Source organism: Vigna umbellata, chromosome 5 (assembly GCF_029865625.1).
Source record: "Vigna umbellata cultivar VRB3 chromosome 5, Vumbellata_1.0, whole genome shotgun sequence".
In the NCBI taxonomy this organism is placed as follows: domain Eukaryota; kingdom Viridiplantae; phylum Streptophyta; class Magnoliopsida; order Fabales; family Fabaceae; genus Vigna; species Vigna umbellata.
The window spans coordinates 7,259,264-7,281,249 of NC_142169.1; the positions used below are offsets into that span (position 1 = coordinate 7,259,264).

A 21,986-nucleotide genomic window follows, 5' to 3' on the forward strand; every position below is an offset into this window, starting at 1 on the left:
ATTATATTCATTTGTCTTCTTTATTAGTTTCTTATTAAGAGACATTGATGTAATTTATTTATTATTATAATTATTATAATTTTTATTTATTTTATATGTTAATAATTAAATAAAATAATAATTTTAATTTTAGTATTATAAATGATAACATTATATTTATTTAAAAATATTGTATCTATTATTTAATTATTTTTTATTACAATCGGTTCAGTTATGATATATAATTCAATAAAAACGATCTTTGTTGGATAAAAATAAGTCATTTTAAAATATTAATTTAATCTAAAAGGTTAGAAAAAAATCTGATTTTATAACCACTAGGATTACATCTAGATCTTGTATACTAACATATATGATATTTATAACAATTTTGCCTAACAAGGATTTTCACTAAAAAGTTAGTTCTTTTATTACGTGAAATTAATTTTAAACTTTATAAAATTTGTGGTTTAATTTTTTAATGTATATATATCTATACAAAACATTCAACAAAAGAATTTTATATGACAAACTATAAAAAATAAAAATTTTACACCGATATTAAAAATTCATCCAATCAGTAAATTTGAATTTAAAATATATCCATAATTAATATTTCAAATATTTATATAGATATCAGAATTCGATTATTGAAAAATCAAATTTTCAACTGTGTTACTTTTATAATTTCTTTTTTGAAATTTTTTTCATTTTCTTTTAAATAAAAATAATAATAAAAATTTTCTTTTTTAACTTTCCAAAATAATAAAATTATATATTTAAAATATGCTTATAATTAAAAAATTATTTTAAATAATTTTTTCTAAAATCAATATTTATACATTTATATTTAATTAAAAAGATATTAAATATCATGTAAATTTTGGAAATTATTGAACTTGAAAAGTAAATAAAAGAAATAACTAAAAAAACATTAAAAGTGAATTAATTTAGTTTGGGGGCTAGCCCCATCCTAACCCTACCCCAACCCACTTTATGTGGGGCTTTAGGGGTTGGGGCTTTTAAAAAGCCCCCTATTAAGTGGGCTAGAAAATTGGGGCTTGATTTTAGAAGGGGTCAGGGTCAACCCATGGGCCAAGGGCTCAAATGACACCTCTATCCATTACAACCCCGAGATTATTGAGAAAATCATTCTATAACAATGAATAAATATATGAAGATTCTTAGTCGTTATCCAATGAATTCAAGCATGCGTGTTTTGTTTGTATTTTAAACTATAGGAAATGGGAAGCAACTATGTATACCCGAATGAAGATTTTGAGAACAAGTGCATTGCATGAGTTATCATAGGGTTGTTGGAGATAATAAATGAAATCAAATAAAATTTTTAGTCGGTTCAGGTCAATGAAAAACAATTATATTTTCTCACACGACTAATTATACAATAACTTGATAAAATTATTTTTATTTTACATAAAATAAGCTTGGAAATCCCCATTTTTATAAATCATGGACGTAAATTGAATTTTGAAAAGTTGCGTTTCAATTGAATATTATCTACATGTCATCACTAGTATAATTATATATAGAGATGAAGAGTGGAAAACTTACTTATGGAGATTGCTAATCCTTTTTATTTCGCAAAATGGTCACCTTTATCTGGCTCAAATATATTTTTATGTATGTAAACATATTGTCTTTTAATTTTATTTCTTTCATAATTTGAGCTTTAAAGTATACTTTTAAAGGAAATATTTGCAGTAAACCATATATTTCTTGAGTTTTGGCACTCCTTTATTTCATAGTGTACTATATGTCCTATATATAAATATAACAATTTTGAATTCTGTAATTCTCTATAATTTTATTTTCGATTTATTTCTTTGTAGCGAGAAAATTTGTTTCATGAGTAAAATTAAGTAGTTTAACCTACAATTTACTTACTGTGATTTGTTTTCCTTAATCTTTTAACTAATAAATATGATCAGTTAAGTGTTAAATTTGAAGTAAGAGATTTTAGTGTGAGGTTTATAAGGTATTTACTATGTAACAATGGATAGATTTATCTTGTGTTTGGATAAAGAATTTTTTCCATTTCAAGAAATTGAAGTACATCACATTTGAATTATTCATTAGTAAAAAATAACTTTTATAAAGATTTATTATTTTGGTTATTATTCACTTATTATAATAAGTGATATGGTGATAAAATTGTAAATATATAATAAATTTTTTTATACTATGTCGGTTGGTCATTTTAACTGACATAATATCTTTAATTTTCTTCTTCCCTTGCTCCTCTTTATGCTTCACATCACTTTCCTCTATTTGCTCTCCTTCTCTACATTGCACCCTATGCACTATAACCGATTATGCTTAGAACCAACATAGAAAATGAGAGAGTGACAATTTTGTAATAAAGTAGAAGACTTTCTACGTCGATTTGTCACTATAACCAACATAATTTCTTTAATCTTCTTCTTCCCGTATTCCTTTAATCTCGAAGTTTATGCTCCTCGCTCATCAATCTCATGCTCTGGTGCATTCGCTCCTCGCTCTGACGCTCTTGTTCTCGTGCTCTTGTGGCTCATATATCACTCCCCACTGTTGTTCTCCTAGTTTGTGTCATTCTCGCTCTTTTAGGGTTTTGGTAAAGCATAGTCTAATCAACTTTGAGCGTCCTACCCTATTCTTCGTTCTCTCATTACCCTTCATAAAATCTATATTATTTCCCACTTATTCATGTTTTTTCATACAAGCCCTTGAAGCCACTATGTCTTACTTCAAGAGCAAATACCAAGGTTAATTCTGTTCACTGTTATTTTTTTGTCTATGCATTTTTTTGTACTTTTTTTCTTCATTCGATATCGTAATATTGTTATCTCATTACTCCTTATAGTGTTTATCATGGTAAGTTGTGGAGGTTAGTTATTATTAATAACGTTTAGAATGAAATGCGGATAAGCTAATTGCCAATGCTGCATAATTGGGACCCTTGGAAAGGGTATCCTTACTACAACACATGAAGTGATGCAAAAATTGATGAAGTTTTTCTGTGTGGCAAAAGTACCCTTTGTGGACGTGATGAAGAAAGGAGGATTTCTTCTAGCATAAAGGTGGACAAGAGCATGGTCAAGCTAGCTGAAACAAATTGTAAAATCATCACCCAAGGCTTGGACGACCTCACCCAATGCTGCAAGAAGTACTACAAAGCGGGCGCAAGGTTCACATAGTGGAGGACAATTCTCTCGATTTGCCTAATTGAACCCTCACCACTTGCCATCCACGAGAAGTGAAACTTTTTTGTTGGTTATGACCACAACTAGCATAAAAAGTGACATAGAAAGTATAAATTCTATATTGGTTGTATTTATGCCGATTTTAGAACTAACATAGAAAACATTTTTTAATCGACATAAAAAACCTTCGTTGTACTAGTGATTTATAATTGAATTCTCTTAATTTTTTAAATAGTTTGGATGGAGCAATTGAAATATCTTAGATTTCAATTTTATTGTTTGGATAAAACAATTTAATTTATATTTTAAGACAAAAATATATGTTAAAAATATTTGGATAACTTAGCTTTATCCTTCAGTTTGAGTTGACTTAGCTCGACATTTGATGAGATGACTTGTCTCGAACTTCGACTTCGGGTGACTTGGCCTGACCTTCAGTCCTATAGACTAATCCTAACCTACGCTAAGATGAACTCCTCTCGCTCAAATGGGAAACTAAGGCTAATTCAAAACAACAATATATATTCAAGAAAACAAATAATTACATATGCAACCTACAATATATTCAAGCAAACAAATAATTATATGTTCATATTAAAAGAAATATTTTAAGAATAGGAACCTGAAAGCGTGAAAACCGGTCAACGATGAAAAATGTCCGCCTATTAGAAGCTGCAATAGGTGAACAAAAGCAAAACAACACATTACTCAGTCTCATGATTCCTAATATTAAATTTTCAATCTTTAACACTACATACGTGTCAACACTACCAAATTCCTCTTGAACAAGTTAAAAGAACTTTCTCACTTTAACCCACTCCATGGGACCCACTCTCATCCACCCTTTTATCATAAGAAAAAAAACACAAGCTAAGGAACAATAATTCTTTCCCTGCCTAAGGCCTCGCGCCACTCACGTGTAGGTGAGTGCAAAATAAAAGGAAAATACACCCAATGGAACCCACACGGGTTCCCATTTCTCTTAATCAAACCCTCACGACATCTCACTCTCGCCCTCTTTACTGCCATAGAACATAGGTTCCTCTCATGCAAAATCTTCATTCTTCCTTCCTCCTAACAACGCCCATCTACGTATATACACACCACTCCATTTATATTTTTCCTTTTCTTTAACTCTCCCTCCCAAGTCTTTCTTCCTTTTCCCTCCATTTATATCATTTAGATTAGATTGATAATGAGATACTTAAACTAATTTATGTTAATCACATTATAACCCTCTTTTTCAGATTCACAAATCCAAAATGTAACATATTTTACACAACATATAATACAAATTAACATTTTTTTTCAACAATCATAAACAACAAAACAAAAAAAAGGAAAGAGTAATGAACCTGGGAGTGTGGTGGCACGATCAGTGGCGGTAATGACGTCAGACGCACTCCGGTTGGGGGCAATTGGTGGCGACTGCGGACACACTTCTATTGGGGGCAATGGCGGAAGAAGCAATGTCTCGCGGCGGTGGTGACAATGGCAGAACAGGCAACGTCTCGTGGCGGCGGCGACAATGGTGGAAGAGGCAAGGCACGACAACAATACGACAACGAACGATGGTTGGAGGCAACGGTGGTGACAATGCCGAGAGGACGAGATGATGCCGGTAAACGACGATCACCGGCGATGGAAGCAAAGAGAAAGAGTGGCGATGGAAGCAAAGAAGAAGGGTTCTTCGCGGGGAAAAGGATGAACAGGAAAGAGTGCTTCTATTTCGTGATTTCAGAAATTTAAATAGGCTATTGCCTTGGTTCTCCACTTAACCGAGGCAAAAACACCCTTACTACCTCGCTCAAAAGTGCAACCGAGGCGTAAACCCTCTAAAAAATGTTAAAAAAATGTTAATAACTATATGCCTCGGTTAACTACAAAACCAAAGCATAAACACATTATTGCCTCGGTTGGAAGACAACAGATGTCGTAGAGCCTGCGACAGAACGTCTTGAATCAAGGGTTGTCAGTGCATAGAACGTTCCAAATGTCATTTGTCAACCTCTACTGCCTCAGTTGGTCAGAGAACCGAGGTAGTAGCCCTAATTCAAAAAGGCGGTCAGGTGAAAAGTCCTGTTTGCAGGTGGGCAACAGGGTTTTCAGCCTCGGTTGTTCTCAGAACTGAGACAGTAGACATAATTCAAAAAGTCTGGTAGGTGAAAAGTCCCCTTTGCAAGTGGGCAGCAGGGTGTTCTGCCTCGGTTGTTCTTAGAACCGAGGCAATAGACCTAATTCAAACAGTCTAGCAGGTGAAAAGTCATTTTTGAAGGTTGGCAGTAGGGTTTTCTGCCTCGGTTGTTCTTAGAACCAAAGCAGTTACCCCTTTTAGGCATCGAGTCCTGAACAACCGAGGCATATACTTTCGCTAAAGCTGCCAAAATACCACCGTGCTTTGATACGCTTCGGTTTCAGTAAAACCGAGGCGTATATAGCGCGTTAGAAAATCTTTTTTTACTAGTGATAAGTACTCTATAACCTCAATTATCTAAACAACGAAGGTCATAGACCCCTTTAGACTTCAATTCTTTGTGAATTGAGACATATATGTTTGCGATAATTGCAAAAAGTCACTGCGTCATTCTATAATTTGGTTGATACGAAACCGATGTCAAATGCGCGAATTAAAATCCATAGTTTTGACTAGTGCCAAGACATGTATATGGAACACGAAATTAGATTTATGCGTTGTATGATAATTGGTAGCACAAAACCTAATAAACAACAAATTTCGTTATGATAAACATTTTTATTAGTTTCAATATTATTTTAAAAACCAAATTTTATATGTCGAACTTAATACTATATAATCTATATTTAAAGTAAGATTTAAGCTTATTTAAATACTATAAAGTTATCTTATCATTAATAATGAAATCTTCAACCAAAATTAAACATTTTGTAGAGTGTTTTTGTTATGGAAAATAAACACTCCAAGACACAAATACTAGTTGCAAGCTTTTACCAAGTTGTTATGATGTAACCTTTGGGACCTATAAACTTTGTAATAGTGTTTGTGACTCTTTTAACATGATGCTTTTCTTGTGCTAAATAAAAGTCTGATTAGATGCATCACTGAATGAACATTCGCATCTTCAATGTTTTTATTTATTTATAAGTTTTGGACTAGACTTTTTGTTGACCGTATTTATCAGTATTTTCACTAGTTAATTATGCGAATTTTTACAACATAATTTTGTGTATTTAGAATTTACCTAAAGTGTTTGGTATTTGCACTTGCATGTGTTTTTGTTCATGCATCTATAGGTAGTAGTAACAGATCATTAATGGACAAAAGGGAGTGCCTCGTGTCGGCCTATAGAGCATACCTTCAGTTGCAATAAAGTTTAGTTTCATGGCTCTAAAGAAAAACATGCGTCTCTCCTTCTTTTACATAGCTACCACTAGCTACAACTTCATAAAAAAGAAAATTAAGAATCTTCTAAGTACTTTGCATGATTTTCTACCTTTTGTTTATTTTAAATCGGTGTTGAAAGTATGAGACCGATTAGGGGAAATTTAATTTACACTATATAAATAAATAAATAAATGTACATCTAATTTTATAAAATTAAATTAAATTTTAAAATTCACAATTTAAATGGTATGGGTTAGAGTTTATTTTACTAAAATTATTTATTTATTAAATATATTATTTCATTCATTATCAAATTATCGTTAATATCTCATATTAATTAAAGTTAAGATTAATTTATAAATATGTGTAAATTTAATTTCATGAATCGATTTTAAAAAATTAATTTTAAAGTTTATATCTATACCGTATGGGCCGGACGACCGTACGGTTGTCTCACATTAATTGGATGAACAACTCTGAAAATTAGGAAATGACTTATCTATAGGATGCGGCTTAACCAAGCGACAAAGCCGGTCGAAAGAAAGTAAAGACGTCCGATTATAATCAGAAGACAGATTTGACTACAAGGTTTAAGGTAAATGATAATTAAGAGTATTGAGCTTAGATTGAACCACGATTAAGGCTATGCTAATGTCAAAGGTAAAAGGTAAGGGTTGACATTTATTACACATTTATTATTGTACTTAGATTACTGTACGGGCCTTTGACATCGGAGAATCTTTGACATGTACACCTCCAAACGACAAACAAGAGATTAGAGATTGAAGCAATGACCAAACCAAAACAGAAAAACATTGTATAGGATTTAGGTGACTCGACACCGTAACATAAACAATATCTTAATCATCCGTTAATGTTTAACTAATAAATATAGATAAAAGAAAAACAAACACTAAAAATAATGTGTTTATACATTAAAAAAAAGTTTTTTTAATAACCAATTTATGAACTAGAATTAAGTAATTGTGTCTGCGGGTCAAATCTTCCTAATACTTTACAAAAGTTGATTAAATGGAGAAGTATACCAAAAAAATTGTCTATTTAATAAGAAAAAGTTAATTATAATACTGCATTCCCTCCAAGTTTCGTATGAAACAAGACCCAAATCATTAATTGAACTATGATTATATAAATGACTGTACAAGAAACCATTATAAGAAATTCTGAAAGATGCCTTTTTTTTCACAATGATGAAAAAATAATATTTAAATGCATAGCATAATTCAATATATTTAAATCTCATGACTAACCCAATCATAGTGGCTTAACCCTAATCTAAATCAATCCAACTATGCAAATGCAAACTCTTGTTAATTTAGATTTTGGACATGAACCGGAAAAAACGGAGATCCAAGTCCGAAAACCATCGGAGTTTGAGATTTAAGAAACAAAAATGTATCCGGAGAAGGACACGTGTCAGTGGACAGGGTGTTATATTTGACTTCATTGTTTTTGTGAAATAGAAAAAGGAACATGGCACGTTGCTTAATAATGAGACAATTCGTACACTTACCTAAACTTTCAGGACGCCCCTTCTTCTCTTCAGCCACTCACATGCCAAAATTTGCTCTTAATTTTAATTATCAATTTCAATTTTACATTTATAAATGAATAAGCTATATTTCTATCAATAAAATATTTAAAAATATAGTTTATTTTAAATACTAAAATCAAACAGTATCATTTTAGAAATTCAACCATTATTACTATTCCATTCAAGTAAGACCCAAAATGAGACACTTCTATGAAAGAATATGACAAGCCAATTCTGTTATAAGAAAGAAATTCTTTAATCAAACATCATACTTTAACCAACTTGAATTTATTTTTCTTTCATTTTTATATTTTAACATTTTTTATTTATTGAACCAACTCAAGTATTCTCCATCCCAAACTAAACTATATTTAAAAGTATAATAATTTATTTAAAATTTTTTCACTAAAAATCTAACTTTGTTACTGTAAATTTTTTAATATTTTTTTTCATTTCTATAAATAAAAATATTAGCTCTTTCCAGAAAATAATTTCCTTTTCCTTCTTTTATCTTTTCCCAACAAAGGAAAGATTTCTACCTTAATAAAACTCATTCTTGATTCTCTCTTCTCTTCATATTTATTAGGATTTATTTTCATCTCATACTTTAACAAGCAACACATATTTGTGTGATTTTAATCCATGTATCTCTAATATTCATATTTAATTTTTATAAATTTTTAAATCGTAAAGTTTATATATATATTTTTTCTAAATTTGATCTAATAACGAACAAAATATGCAACAAAAATAATGGTTTTTTTATCAGTCATTATAAATATATATATATATATATAATCTATAATTATTAATAAAGAAATTTTTGGTAAGATAATTTATTATATTAATTTATTAATTGTAAAAAACTATTTACTATAACTATTGTTTTTGCATTATAATATTATAAAAGTTAATAAAAAAAGACTTACTTTTATAATTTTTTATATTAAATAGAAACTTTTATTATAATAATTATTAAAAAGTCTACTTTTTAATTATACTTTTTATTATCGTAAAAAGTACTGTGTTTCCATGTTTAATTGCTCATTATCTTTTACACTAATGGAAGATCAATGGTATCGTGTAATTTTCTTATTTTAGAATTACAAATTCTTTAATTTATGGTTTATAATAAAAGTTAACATATATTTAATTAATTGTTCATAAACATTTTTGAAAACATCTGAGTTATAGAAAAAGAAAAGTAACATAATATTTTTTTAATCAGAAAAAATCAATAACATATTTTTAATACAGTATTTTTTAATTTGAGAAGGTTAAATTTTTGTCTTTTCTTATAGTTTTTTTTTTAAAAAAACATAAAAATGAAAAATATTCTTCACAATTAATACATAATTTATTTATTATTTTTTCAGTGGGTAAAAGAAATAGGACGTGATTATCCAAAAATAATTACTGAAAATATCATGTTATCTAAGCCTAATTTTTGTAATATGAAAAGTTAAATATGAATAATTAAAAAACATGAAATCGAAGTGGTTCATAAATTAGAAAACACAGATGAAATATATAGAGTTTGGGTTTGTGCATTGGTGCAGTCTAGTGTATTGATTGCATAAAGAGAAAGAGAGGAGAGCATGCCACGTGGAAAAAGAAGAAAGAGAGAGAGAAACAAAGTAGTTAATGGCAGTTAGAGCGGTGGTAAGTTGGTTACTCGTAGTTACTCCTTCCCCTGATTAACTTAACCCTGGTTAAGTATGAGTCTCTCCCTCTACCTTCTCTCTTTCTCTTCACATGTACGTGCCTTGCTATTTAAACCCCTCTTCCTCACCTCCTTCTCTGGCTCCACCCTTTTTCTCTCCTCCTCCCTCTCACAACGTTAACAACCAACACCAAGCTACAACAACAACAAGGAACAGTACTTTGTGTTGGGAGAATCTTCCAAACCCACGCAGAAGAGCAATGGAGTCATTGTCTCTCAGACTCTTCACTCTCACCGTTCTGCTTGCGGTGTTGTTTTCTGCTGCCTCCAACGCAGTCAATGAAAGTGAGATCACCAAACACAAGGCCACAGAATCAAGGTATCTCGGCCAAAGAAATGCTTCAAGCTTCTGCCTTCGTCCCTGCTTCAAATTCTATGAGTTTTATTTATTTACTTTTTGTTTTAGATTATTTGTTTTCTAGAGTCTGATTTCAGCAATGCTTTTCTCTCGGATTGAACAGGGATGTGGTTGAGGAAAAGAAGTTGCGTGGTCAGAGCTTGAAGAATTCGTCTATGGCAGAAAGGTTAGTATTTTGTTTACTGCTTCTACGATTTATTCACGTTGTGGTTCTAACAATCTGGCCTTCCACGTGGAATGGGGAAAATGAGAGCTGATGGATTTGGGCTAGCTGTGTTTTCAGCTCGGAAGTGAACCAATCTGAGCCGTGGATTAATTCTGTTAAGGAGTTTACTTGGTTATCGTTTAAGCGATGTCGTTTTAGTGTTCTGCGATTTGTGGAGTGTTGTTGATTTTTTATTGTTTGTTTTCAGTTTGGAGGATGCTTTGAATGAACATGCAATTGATAATCCAGAGGAGATTGCTTCTATGGTTGATGAGTAATATTTCTTTTTATTTCTCTTTCTCTTTTTCCTCTGTTTCTGTCTGTTAAGTCATTTTTATTTTATAAATTTTTGCTTTGTTTTCTAGTGATATTATTGGTTGCTTTATGTTCATCTCATTATAGGTCATGTGCTACGTAGATTACTTTAACTGTTTATAATTTTTTTATTTGCTTGGAGAAGAGGGCTCACATGATCATTTAACAGAATATAAGGATCAACAGAGAATCAGCATAGCAAACCCACTTGGCTTTAGTATTATTAATGTAGTAATAGTTATTGAGATGCAGGACCAAAGAAGGAAAATATATACACTTGATTACTTCTCGTGAATCCTACTGTTGGAATAATAATATTGGATAGTAACCTTTTCATTCTCTTTTGGCGAATTTTGCCTTTAAGAAAACTCTGTCAAAGGGGTTAATTTAGCCATGTTTTATATGAAAGCTACAAGCTATGTATATGTGTTCTTCTTTTGATAATTAAGAGGGTATCCCAACCACTTTCCGTTATTGAGCTTACCCCAACATCTACCCTGTTTATTACAGGGTTAAGATACAACCGATAAATATCCACATCACATCAAATACAAAGGGATTTAGAGCAAATTTCCTTGTTGGAACAAATATCACTTCTGCAAAACAAAATCTCCTGAAAAGTTCTAAACTAATAATTGATTGGGAAGGACCTACTCTCTTTTTGAAAGATTATATTAGAGTACTAATATTACGTGAACTGTATCAGAAGATAAATCTTTAATGCTCGAAATTGTCATCTGTAGGAAAACTTTTAGTCTATAGTTTTATCACACGATAGTTTAGAATCATGTGTAAAAAAAACGAGAAAAATAATGGTATTTGATTCCACGATTTGTGACCTTATTCTTTGATGCCTATCACACAGTGACGTATTTAGCAGGGTTGTTATTCCATTTGGTCACAGTGCCATTAGGTTTCAAAATTCTTTCTTTTTTTCACCATTAATAAATGTAGTCCATGCTTTAGTTACTTCTTCACGTTGTGAAGTATTGCCTTGCACGGTTCTAAGGAATCAACCACCATGTTCTATGCAGATGAGATCTCTTAAAAATTGAATCGTTTATATTCTATTTGCCAGCTTAACCACATGCCAGTGTCTCGAGATCCGACCATTTCATTGATGATAAGTTTTTTGTCTTTTTTTTATTTCCTTATCCTAAAATTTCCTTTCCAAGTACAAACACCTTGTTGTACCTCAGTCCAAGTTTTATGACTAATGACTTCAATAAGTCATAGAGTCTTGGTTTATACCTGTCATTTTCCTTCCTCTTCACATTTTTAGGCTAATGGTCCCCTTAATTGCTTCCCTAATCACATTCACCGGTAGCCAGTAGGTGAAATTTATTTCCTTCTTGATTCGGTAAACAAAAATATTTTAAATATATAACTAGCATAAATTAAATTCCTTTATTAATATCTAATACATGACCTATAGGAAAGTCTTCATACATACTGCATGGATATATAGTTTTAAACATGATGAAAATGAAAATAATCAAAATCATTAGAATCACTCTGCATTCTTCAATTGGTATGGATAAACTAATTGCATCATCCCTTCCACATGATGATTTGGTCCTACAAATCAGTAGATAAAAAGAATTCTTTGTGCATCATTGATTGCATTTGCCCTGTTTATATTTCTGGCAGTAGAACAAAATATACAAAGTTGAATTCAGAGTGTTGGGAACTTCTGCAGCTCCCATTCCTACATCTTCCAACAGGGTAGGGTAATGCACATGAATGATGTTCCTCACTCCAGCCTGTCTGCAAGAAATAGCTCCAAAATGCAGATCAGATCTGGTTCCACCGTAACACTTTCTAGTCATAGTTGTATTTTGGTTGATCCTGCACCTGCTGTCTGTCTGACACATTATGCTATTCAATGAGACCTCCATGAGATTATTAAATGACTGTCATTCAGGAACTTAATAATGACGCTTTTCGCCACCGACACCCTAAAGTACCAAGCAGAAACTAGATCTCCCCCCACCTTCACATTTATTTCTACCAGATCATTTATGCTTGATTCCAACCCCCGATTTTCCGTATGCACCGTATCATTCTATCCATGTAGACCCACATGACCGACCCACCACTCCTCCCACCATGCATAAACATCAATGTTAAATTCACTCCCACTTGCCTAGTAAACTGTTCATCATTAACTCATTTTAATTTTCAATTCATTCTTTCATCTCATCACGTGATGATACCCTATCATATCACTAAAATTATTTATCAACTGTAACTAACACTTTAGTTTTTTCCTCCAAATTCTTATCGTAACATGCTACAAATCTTATACAAGTGTTGCACTAGACACGAGTCATGTAACATAAGAGCCTATAGATGTACATAATTCTAAATATCCATATTCATCGTAATCAAATTGTCTGATGAAAATAACAAAAGAACAGGCTGTCATAGTCATAACTTTTTTTTTTTATTTCATCATACTTCTGCTCTCTTCTCTCTCTCTCTCTTTTTTTTATCATGTCATTTTATCAGTTTCTTTCTCTTCTTATTTCTCCTTTCATCAACCTCTATATTCCAAGTTTAGAAGAAATTCTTATTAACCTTTTTTGCATAATACATACTTAAGTAACATTAATTATTTTCATAGAATATAAACTTAAATAGTAGTTCAGACTACAAACAAGTACTGATCAATGCTTCTCTAATAATATTTTCGAATCTAGGAAGAAACGAATAATGCAAACTCCCAGCTAGAACTGACAAAAAAAGAACAGAATTATTGACAACGTACGTGTCTTTTTAATTAATTTACGTATGACTCAAAACAGGAGCATCCGCAATTCGACGGCTCGAAGGAATCTGAATTTCTTCTCATGCGGGACGGGGAACCCAATCGATGACTGCTGGCGGTGCGACAAGCGGTGGTACCTCCGGCGAAAGAAGCTCGCCAACTGCGGCATCGGCTTCGGCCGCAACGCGATCGGCGGGCGCGACGGCCGCTACTACGTGGTGACGAATCCGAACGACGACGACCCCGTGAACCCAAAACCGGGAACGCTCCGGCACGCCGTGATTCAGGACCAACCCCTGTGGATCGTGTTCAAGAGGGACATGGTGATCACACTGAAGCAGGAGCTGATAATGAACAGCTTCAAGACCATCGACGGGCGCGGCGTCAACGTCCACATCGCCTACGGCGCGTGCATAACCATCCAGTTCATCACCAACGTCATCATCCACGGCCTCCACATTCACGACTGCAAGCCAACGGGCAACGCCATGGTTCGCAGCTCCCCCTCCCACTACGGATGGAGAACGCTCGCTGACGGGGATGGCATCTCCATCTTTGGTTCAAGCCACATTTGGATCGACCATAACTCCCTCTCCAGTTGCTCTGATGGACTCGTCGACGCCATTATGGGCTCCACTGCCATTACCATCTCCAACAACTACTTCACCCACCACAACGAGGTATACCCCTAGTTAAGACAAACACCACATTCTCTTCTTTCTTTCATTTTTAATAATTTTTAATCAAACAAAAATAAATACTTAATGCTTGTCTTTTTCATGTTTCCTTTTAGTTCAAACACAGATCTTGCTAACCAGTGTTGGAAGATATCAGCGAAAATATTAAAAACAAAAAGAACTCTTTTTTATTAAAAATTACAAAAGACAATATTTTTATGTATCCTAGTAAAAAAAAAAAAAAACTCCTGTAAACCAAGCATTAAAATATTCGTGAATGTTAATTTCTTTTAAAATATACCAACCAATCAAATAGTAAAATTATTAAAAAAATTGTTAATATATCGTACTCCTTTCTTTTAATTGACTTTAAAATTCTACAGGTCATGCTTCTGGGTCACAGTGACTCTTATGTCCGCGACAAGCAGATGCAAGTGACCATTGCTTACAACCATTTTGGGGAGGGACTTATCCAAAGGATGCCCAGGTAACTAACATCTTTTAAGCAGGCAAGAGGTCAATTTTGTTTGACTTTTACTTTTAAATTTTGGCAACCAGTTACTGATCACCTTTTGATATTTGGCAATCTATAATTGAATGATTGAATAACTTTTTACCTTATCAAGATCACAAGTAAATTATACTTTGATTTTTCCTTTTGAGAGGTGTGGGGTCGGGTGTTTGCATCCTAGGGTCCTCCATTGACCCGCTTGCCTGATGTTTTCTGTTGGTCTCTCGGAAGCCCATCTAAGTTTATCAAGTTCTAATACTTGGCTCAACAAACAGTCCAAATTAAAAGTCCATTAATATTTACAACAGACCAATCAACGTTGGACCCTTGCGCTCCTACAATTTCCATTTCCATGCAATGACGTCGCACATATACTAACAATTTATATATGTTAATAAGGAATTGTTTATGGACAACGCAGGTGCAGACACGGGTATTTCCACGTGGTTAACAATGACTATACCCACTGGGAAATGTATGCAATTGGTGGCAGTGCTGATCCCACAATTAACAGCCAAGGCAACAGATACCTTGCTCCTTTGAACCCTTTTGCCAAAGAGGTAAAATGCTTACACATGCAATGTTGTTACCTGTGGAAAAATGTTGTTGATTATTGACTATGATGATGATGATAATGAAGTTTTTCATTAAAAATGGGAAATTGAATGTGAACAGGTAACAAAGAGAGTAGACACGGGTGCATCCGTATGGAAAAGTTGGAATTGGAGGTCTGAAGGAGACCTTTTGCTGAATGGAGCCTATTTCACCTCTTCGGGAGCAGGAGCTGCAGCGAGCTATGCTAGAGCCTCAAGTTTGGGGGCGAAATCATCTTCTTTGGTTGGTACCCTTACCTCTGGAGCTGGTGTTCTTGACTGTCGCAGGGGTAACATGTGTTAATATCAAACACACTACAACCAAAGGAAAACCCAATTGAAACACCCGAAGAATACCTAAAACATAAAAATGAGGCAGAGAAAAGCATAAAGTAAAAAGGAAGAAAGAAAAGTTTTCATTCTTTTTCCTCTTATTATTCCGTTGTTATAGATGTACTGATTGGTTTGCACATGCGGCAACTGTGATCGCAGCCGTTGTTTGTCTTCTGACTAGTTAGATATCTGGGGGGACACTGTACATTTTATGTGAACTGTTATCAAATTGATAACAGTGATTGCTTAAAAGGCACGAGAGATTTCCCTATAATTTTCCAAGGGAAACTAAGTCTATTCTCTCTTCCCCTTAGTTTCTTTCTGTCTTCCCATGTATCCTCTATTGTATCGTCTTACTACTTACTACACCTTCATTATGTCCGTCTCCTTCCTTTAGTTAACGCTTCATTTGTCCATAATGAAATGGGCAAAAAGGAAGGGAAGAGATAAAAAGGAATGTATTACTCAAATACTTGGTTCTCTATTTCTTTAAATCAGAATTTATCATCTTCTACTTATGCCTTTCTTATCTTCTTAATGCATTTCCTTTTCATATTATCTTTCATTCACCTACCTAGCAACTAGACTCAAAACGAAACATATAATGCTTTTTAAAAGTTTACTTTATTTCATTTATTGAAATAAATTCACAACAAATGTATTTCACTACAACATTCATAAAATGCACACGTTACTTAAAATAACCCAAAATATTATCATTCAATCGCTAACACCTAGTAAACACTATTAAAAGTAATACATGTTTTATAATTTTTTAATATTTACTCCGTTATGCTACAATAAATTTCTTTAATCAATAGCTAAAAGACATTTCTTTTAAGTGACACTTACTATTTATATTTATACTTCTTAATTTTATAATACGTTTTTTTTGTTTATATTTTTAAAGTATATTTATAAGTTAGGATCATGTAAAGTTAATTGAATTGAATTCATGTCCACTTATCATATCTAACCAAAACTAAGTTGAATCAAGGTTGAAGTTGCGATGTTAAGGATTTAAATAAATAAAATTTGAAATCTTTAATATTTTTGTTGATATTGATAAATTTCATTTATTTCGACTAATAATGATAAAAAAATCTTAAACCTTTTAAAAAAGATGTAATTATGAGCGAGAATTTTATATATATATATATATATATATATATATATATATATATATATATATATATATATATATATATTAATTCATTTTCATATTTTCTAATCTATTTACATTGGTTATATTTCTTTTTGCTTATTTTAATACAAATGATAAAATTGTTACACTCATATACATCTTCCTATATAGGAGAGCTCTATGCCATGATATAAATAATGTTTCCTGGTTTACAATGGAGTATAGATGCCTAGAATAATAATGACTTTCAAAGGAGAAAGTTCATCATTTCTAACATTTCGTGACAGATGAGCTACATTATCTCGGGTCCTATTGTTGTTTTTTCCACATTTCTTGCAATGAATGTTAATTCATTGTATATTATTCAACTTAAATAGTTTGCTTTTAGAGAATATGTAATGAATTAATAACCTTACTAGTAAATATGCGTACGGACGGATGAGGCCTCTTTTACAATAATAATAATATAAAATAAAAATATATAAAAATATTATGTAGTAACTAAACTGATACATAGAGCTTTCAAATTGGTGACAATCCCCGGGTCAACCTAGCCAACCACGGGTTTGAGCCGGGTTGGGTTTGAAAAATTGTATTTTATTTGTGGAGGTTAAATCTCAACCCGACTCATTTAAACCCGGCTCATGTGGATTGAACCCGTGGTGGGTCAGGTTGGCCCACCAACCTACCTAACTAATTTTATTTTATTAAAATTTAATTTTAATTTTAATTTTATAAAAAAATTATTTATTATTTTGGTTTTGCTTGAAAAAATTATTTAAGTTCCTTATTTTCAAAATTAATTAAACATCCACGTTGGGAGTGAAATTTGTTTAGATTTAAATTATAGAAAATTTATAATTTTTTTATTTAAAAAAATTGTAATTAAATGAGCCAGTGAGCCAACCCGTTTACCCACCAACCCGTGATGGATCGGGTCGGATTTGAATTTTTCTGGCTCGCTAATAAATGAGCCGGGTTGGATTGGCTCACTATGTGACCAACCCGTGGTGGGCCGAACCGGGTCGGGCCGGATGACCCGTTTTGACAGCTCAATATATATTTTATTAAAACAACAAGTTTACAAAAGAAATTAAATTAAATTATTAAAAAATATATAGAAGGCTTACATCTTACAAGTTAATTTAGTAGGCATGCAAATAAGCATTTAAAATATTTATACGTTATTAATTTACCAAAATATATAGTGAAATTAATAATGAAGAAATATTTAAAAAAGTATTACATATACCATCTAATTTTTAACACCTTTTAAAATATTTTCCTTACAACAAAATGTTAAAGAGATATACAATGAATTGACATGAGTAATCGTTATGATAATTATGAAAAGTGTTAAGAGTAATTGTCCTTTAGAAGTCAGAATATTGTCATAAGTGTCTACGTTCCACCATAGATAGAAATACGTGATTTGTATCTTATATGGTAAACAGTGAAGTCATTTATGTACAAATGTGAGAACTTTTATCATTGATAAAAGAAATAGGTTTAATTCCTATTTTGGTCCCACTTTTCGTAGGGTCTGTTCAAATTGGTCCTACTTTTTTTCAAAAGTTCACTAAGATCCCACTTTTCGCAAAAACGGTGCAAGTTAGTTCTTTTTGGTTACGGCGTTAAAAAACTAACGGCACAGCTGCCCAGCTCGAAGAAAACTGATGAGCTGTACATTTTTTTGTTGACGTGGCACTGTGATATGTTAAATTAATTAATTTAAATTAATTTAAAAGATAGGGTTAAAAAAATTTGACAATTACATTTGGGGTAAAATCTGCATGCGATTTAGGGTTCCAGAATCTCGTTTCGAAGAGTGCAACTTCTGATTTTTGGTGAAATCAAATTTCAGGTTAGTGATCGCATTACTGTTCTTATGTTTTTGCTTTTTCTTTAATGGGTGGATTCTATATTTGTTGTGTTTAAAATATGGTTATATTTGTGGCATGGTGGGGGGTTAATGGAAAAAGTACTGTCGTTGGGTGTTGGAATTGGTCCCATGGTCTGTTAAATTAAGTTAATGAGTGGTCCCCCTTTTCCATTTGCAGTGTAGGGATGTCTAACGATAATTTTGAGGTAGTGGTCCACCACGGTGGGACCTTGATACAGGAAGTGCCCTTTAAATATATAGGTGGGGAAAGATGTTATTGGGACATTGACCCCGATACATGGAGCTATTTTGGAGTAGTAGGTTCACTTAAGGATTTGGGGTATATTGAAGTACATGAGTTATATTACGATATTGACCATGTTTTATATAAGCTATATGACGATAAAGGTGCTTTGAACATGATGAATGTGGGAAAATTGTTGGGGAAAGTCAACTTGTATGTTGTACATAAAGTGAGCGAAGCAGTGGTTGAAGAAAATGAGGATGAAATTCTTTACCTTTGCCAAGGACCTGCAGACAGTGGTGAGGGTAGTGGTGTTGAGGTTGGTGTACAAGGTGTTGTTGAAGTGCAACAGGAGGTTGAGGAAGGTCCTCTTAGCTGTGGTGGTGACTTGGAGAAAGATGATGGAGTGCACAAGGAGGAGGAAGTGGAAATGCACAGTGAGGAAGAACTGGAAGTGGACAGTGAGGAAGAAGTGGAAGTGGATACTGAGAAGGATGAAGCACATGTTTCTGTTGAAGAGAACTTGGAGGAGGTAGGGAATTTGGATAATAGTGATTCAGAATACATGATGGAAGACAGTGATAATGAAGCAGAAGGACATGGTAGGGGGTTGTCAGATGATGAATGGGAGTCAGATGTGCTGTTAACTCCAGATAATAGTGCAAGTGAGGAGGATGAAATTGAGGACAGACCAAGTAGAGGTCCCTTTCCTACATTTGGTAAAAAGAAGTCAATGTCAGATTACAAATGGGAACTTGGTACTATCTTTACAGATAAGGATGAGTTTAAGGAAGCCATTAGAAGTTATGCTATTCATGCTGGGAGGGCTCTTAAGTTTGTAAAAAATGATAAGCGTAGGGTAAGGGTGAGATGCATGGGTGGAAAAAAAAACTGTCCATGGGTAGCTTACTGTGGGTATTTGCCATCACGCAAGATTTGGCAATTAAGGAAGATTGTGGATGTTCATTCTTGCAGCAGGCAACTGAACATAAAATTGATGAATAGTAAGTGGTTGAGTCATGAAATAGATAAGTCTATGAATGACAATCCTAGTATAAAGGTCCAAGACATACGTACCAAAGCATTAAGGAAATGGAACACCAATGTATCAATTTCTAAAGCAAGAAGGGCGAAGTTAATGGCATCAAGTCAACGTGAAGGGGATTTTAAAGAACAATTTAGAAGGATTTATGACTATGCACATGAGGTATTGAGAAGTAACCCTGGGTCAACGGTTAAGGTTAAAGTCAACAGTGATAATGGTCAGTCCATATTCCAGAGATGTTATGTTTGTCTTAAAGCATGTAAGGATAGTTTTATTAGTTGTAGACCCATCATCTGTTTAGATGGGTGTTTTTTGAAAGGTCTTTATAAGGGAGAGCTGCTTACTGCTGTTGGGAGGGATCCAAATGAGCAAATGTTACCCCTTGCATATGCAGTAGTTGAAGTCGAAAATAAAGATAGTTGGTCCTGGTTTTTGCAATTATTGGTTGAAGACCTTGGGGGCAATGAAGTTTGTGAGGCATATACGTGGATGTCTGACCAGCAAAAGGTACATGCAGTACTTTTATTATTTTATTTTGCAAACTTTATTATGCATATGTGTTTGATTAAATAATTGATGTTGGCAGGGGTTGGTGCCAGCTATCCAAGAGCTTTTGCCTAGGGCAGAACAAAGATTCTGCATCAGGCACCTTTATGCTAACTTTAGGAAAAGATTTTCTGGTCAGATATTGAAGAATTTGATGTGGAGGGCTGCCACAAGCACATACCCCCAAGCTTGGGAGAGAGAGATGTTGAATATCAGAGTAGTGAATGAAGAAGCATATAAATATCTCATAGCCATTCCCCCAAGGTACATTCTGACCATTACATGCACAAATATTCTGCATTACTCATGTTTGGTAACTCATTTTCTTCATTCTCGTGCAATAGGTATTGGTCAAGAAGTAGGTTCAGAACTCAAGCAATGTGTGATACTCTGGATAACAACATCAGTGAAGGATTCAACAGTGTTCTTGTGCATTCCAGGGGAAAACCCATAATAACCATGCTGGAGGATATTAGACTGTATTTGATGAAAAGATGGGCCACCAACAGAACGAAGGTGGCAGGTATGGATTTCTAATGTTTATTCAGCTGGTCTGCAAGAAGGATATTTGAGGTTAGACATGTTTCAATCATTGGGAACAAGTTCACAGTGGACCTGGACAATGAAGAATGCAGCTGCAGGAAGTGGATGATCAGTGGCATCCCATGTTGTCATGCAGTTGCATCAATGAACTATTCAAATGTAGATCCAGAAAGTTTTATACCAATTTGTTTCAGGAAATCCACATATGAAGAAGCATATGCGTCCATCATCTATCCTGTGAATGGCCACCTCTTATGGGAAAAAACTACTTGTCCTGATGTACTGCCACCACCTAAGAGGAACATGCCTGGGAGACCCAAGAAAAAAAGAAGAATGGAGCCATGGGAGCTAACAAAAGATGGGACCAAGATGAGTGTTGGTGGGCAGCGAAAGAGATGTAGTATCTGCCGTGAACTGGGGCACAACAAAAAAATGTGCCCTTTAAATCCAGCCATCATCCAACCAACACAATCAACACAGGCACAAAGTTCACAACCCATTGCACCTTCACAGCCATCAAGTCCCCAATCTCCTCAACCACCACAACCAAGTCAAGATTCCATCCGAGATTTAAGTGAGCCAATACAAAGGCAGAAGTTAAACATTAGAAGAAAAGATCCATAGATTTAGTTGAAAATTTGGATGTATTAATATGTACTCTTCTTAACTACTTTAATTGTGGATGTATTAAGCACTTTCATTGTCTGTGTTGAATTCTTATCAAACACTTTCATTCTGTATGTTGAATTCTTATTAAGCACTTTAATTAAATATGTTGCACTGATATTATGTTGTGATATTTGGAAGTAGTGATATTATGTCATTATATATGTTTTTTGCCAGGTATCTTAATATGTATTATAGTAATATAGTAAGGGACCAATTTGAACAATTTTTAAAGGAAAAAGGGACCATCGTGAACAAATTCAAAAGCAAAGGGGGACCAAAATTAACATTTTTAAATCAAAGGGGGGACTAAAACGAACTTTATTGCACGAACTC

At 33.3% G+C, this 21,986-nt stretch overlaps 2 protein-coding genes across 2 annotated transcripts; both read left to right on the top strand.

The window, feature by feature from the left end:
* The first annotated feature begins 9,882 nt into the window (after positions 1 to 9,882).
* Positions 9,883 to 16,098, top strand: LOC124834173 (putative pectate lyase 8). Its single transcript, XM_047308810.2, has 7 exons — positions 9,883 to 10,137; positions 10,280 to 10,342; positions 10,590 to 10,655; positions 13,504 to 14,146; positions 14,527 to 14,630; positions 15,076 to 15,214; positions 15,330 to 16,098. Exons 1-7 carry the CDS (start codon positions 10,019 to 10,021, stop codon positions 15,549 to 15,551), a joined length of 1,356 nt encoding a protein of 451 aa, XP_047164766.1. The 5' UTR covers positions 9,883 to 10,018; the 3' UTR covers positions 15,552 to 16,098.
* Positions 16,099 to 19,583: 3,485 nt separating this feature from the next.
* LOC148197607 (uncharacterized) lies at positions 19,584 to 21,608 on the top strand. Its single transcript, XM_088115585.1, has 4 exons — positions 19,584 to 20,402; positions 20,482 to 20,705; positions 20,786 to 20,920; positions 20,990 to 21,608. The coding sequence occupies exons 1-4, from the start codon at positions 19,584 to 19,586 to the stop codon at positions 21,606 to 21,608; spliced, it is 1,797 nt and encodes a 598-aa protein (XP_087971711.1).
* The last annotated feature ends 378 nt before the right edge of the window (positions 21,609 to 21,986 follow it).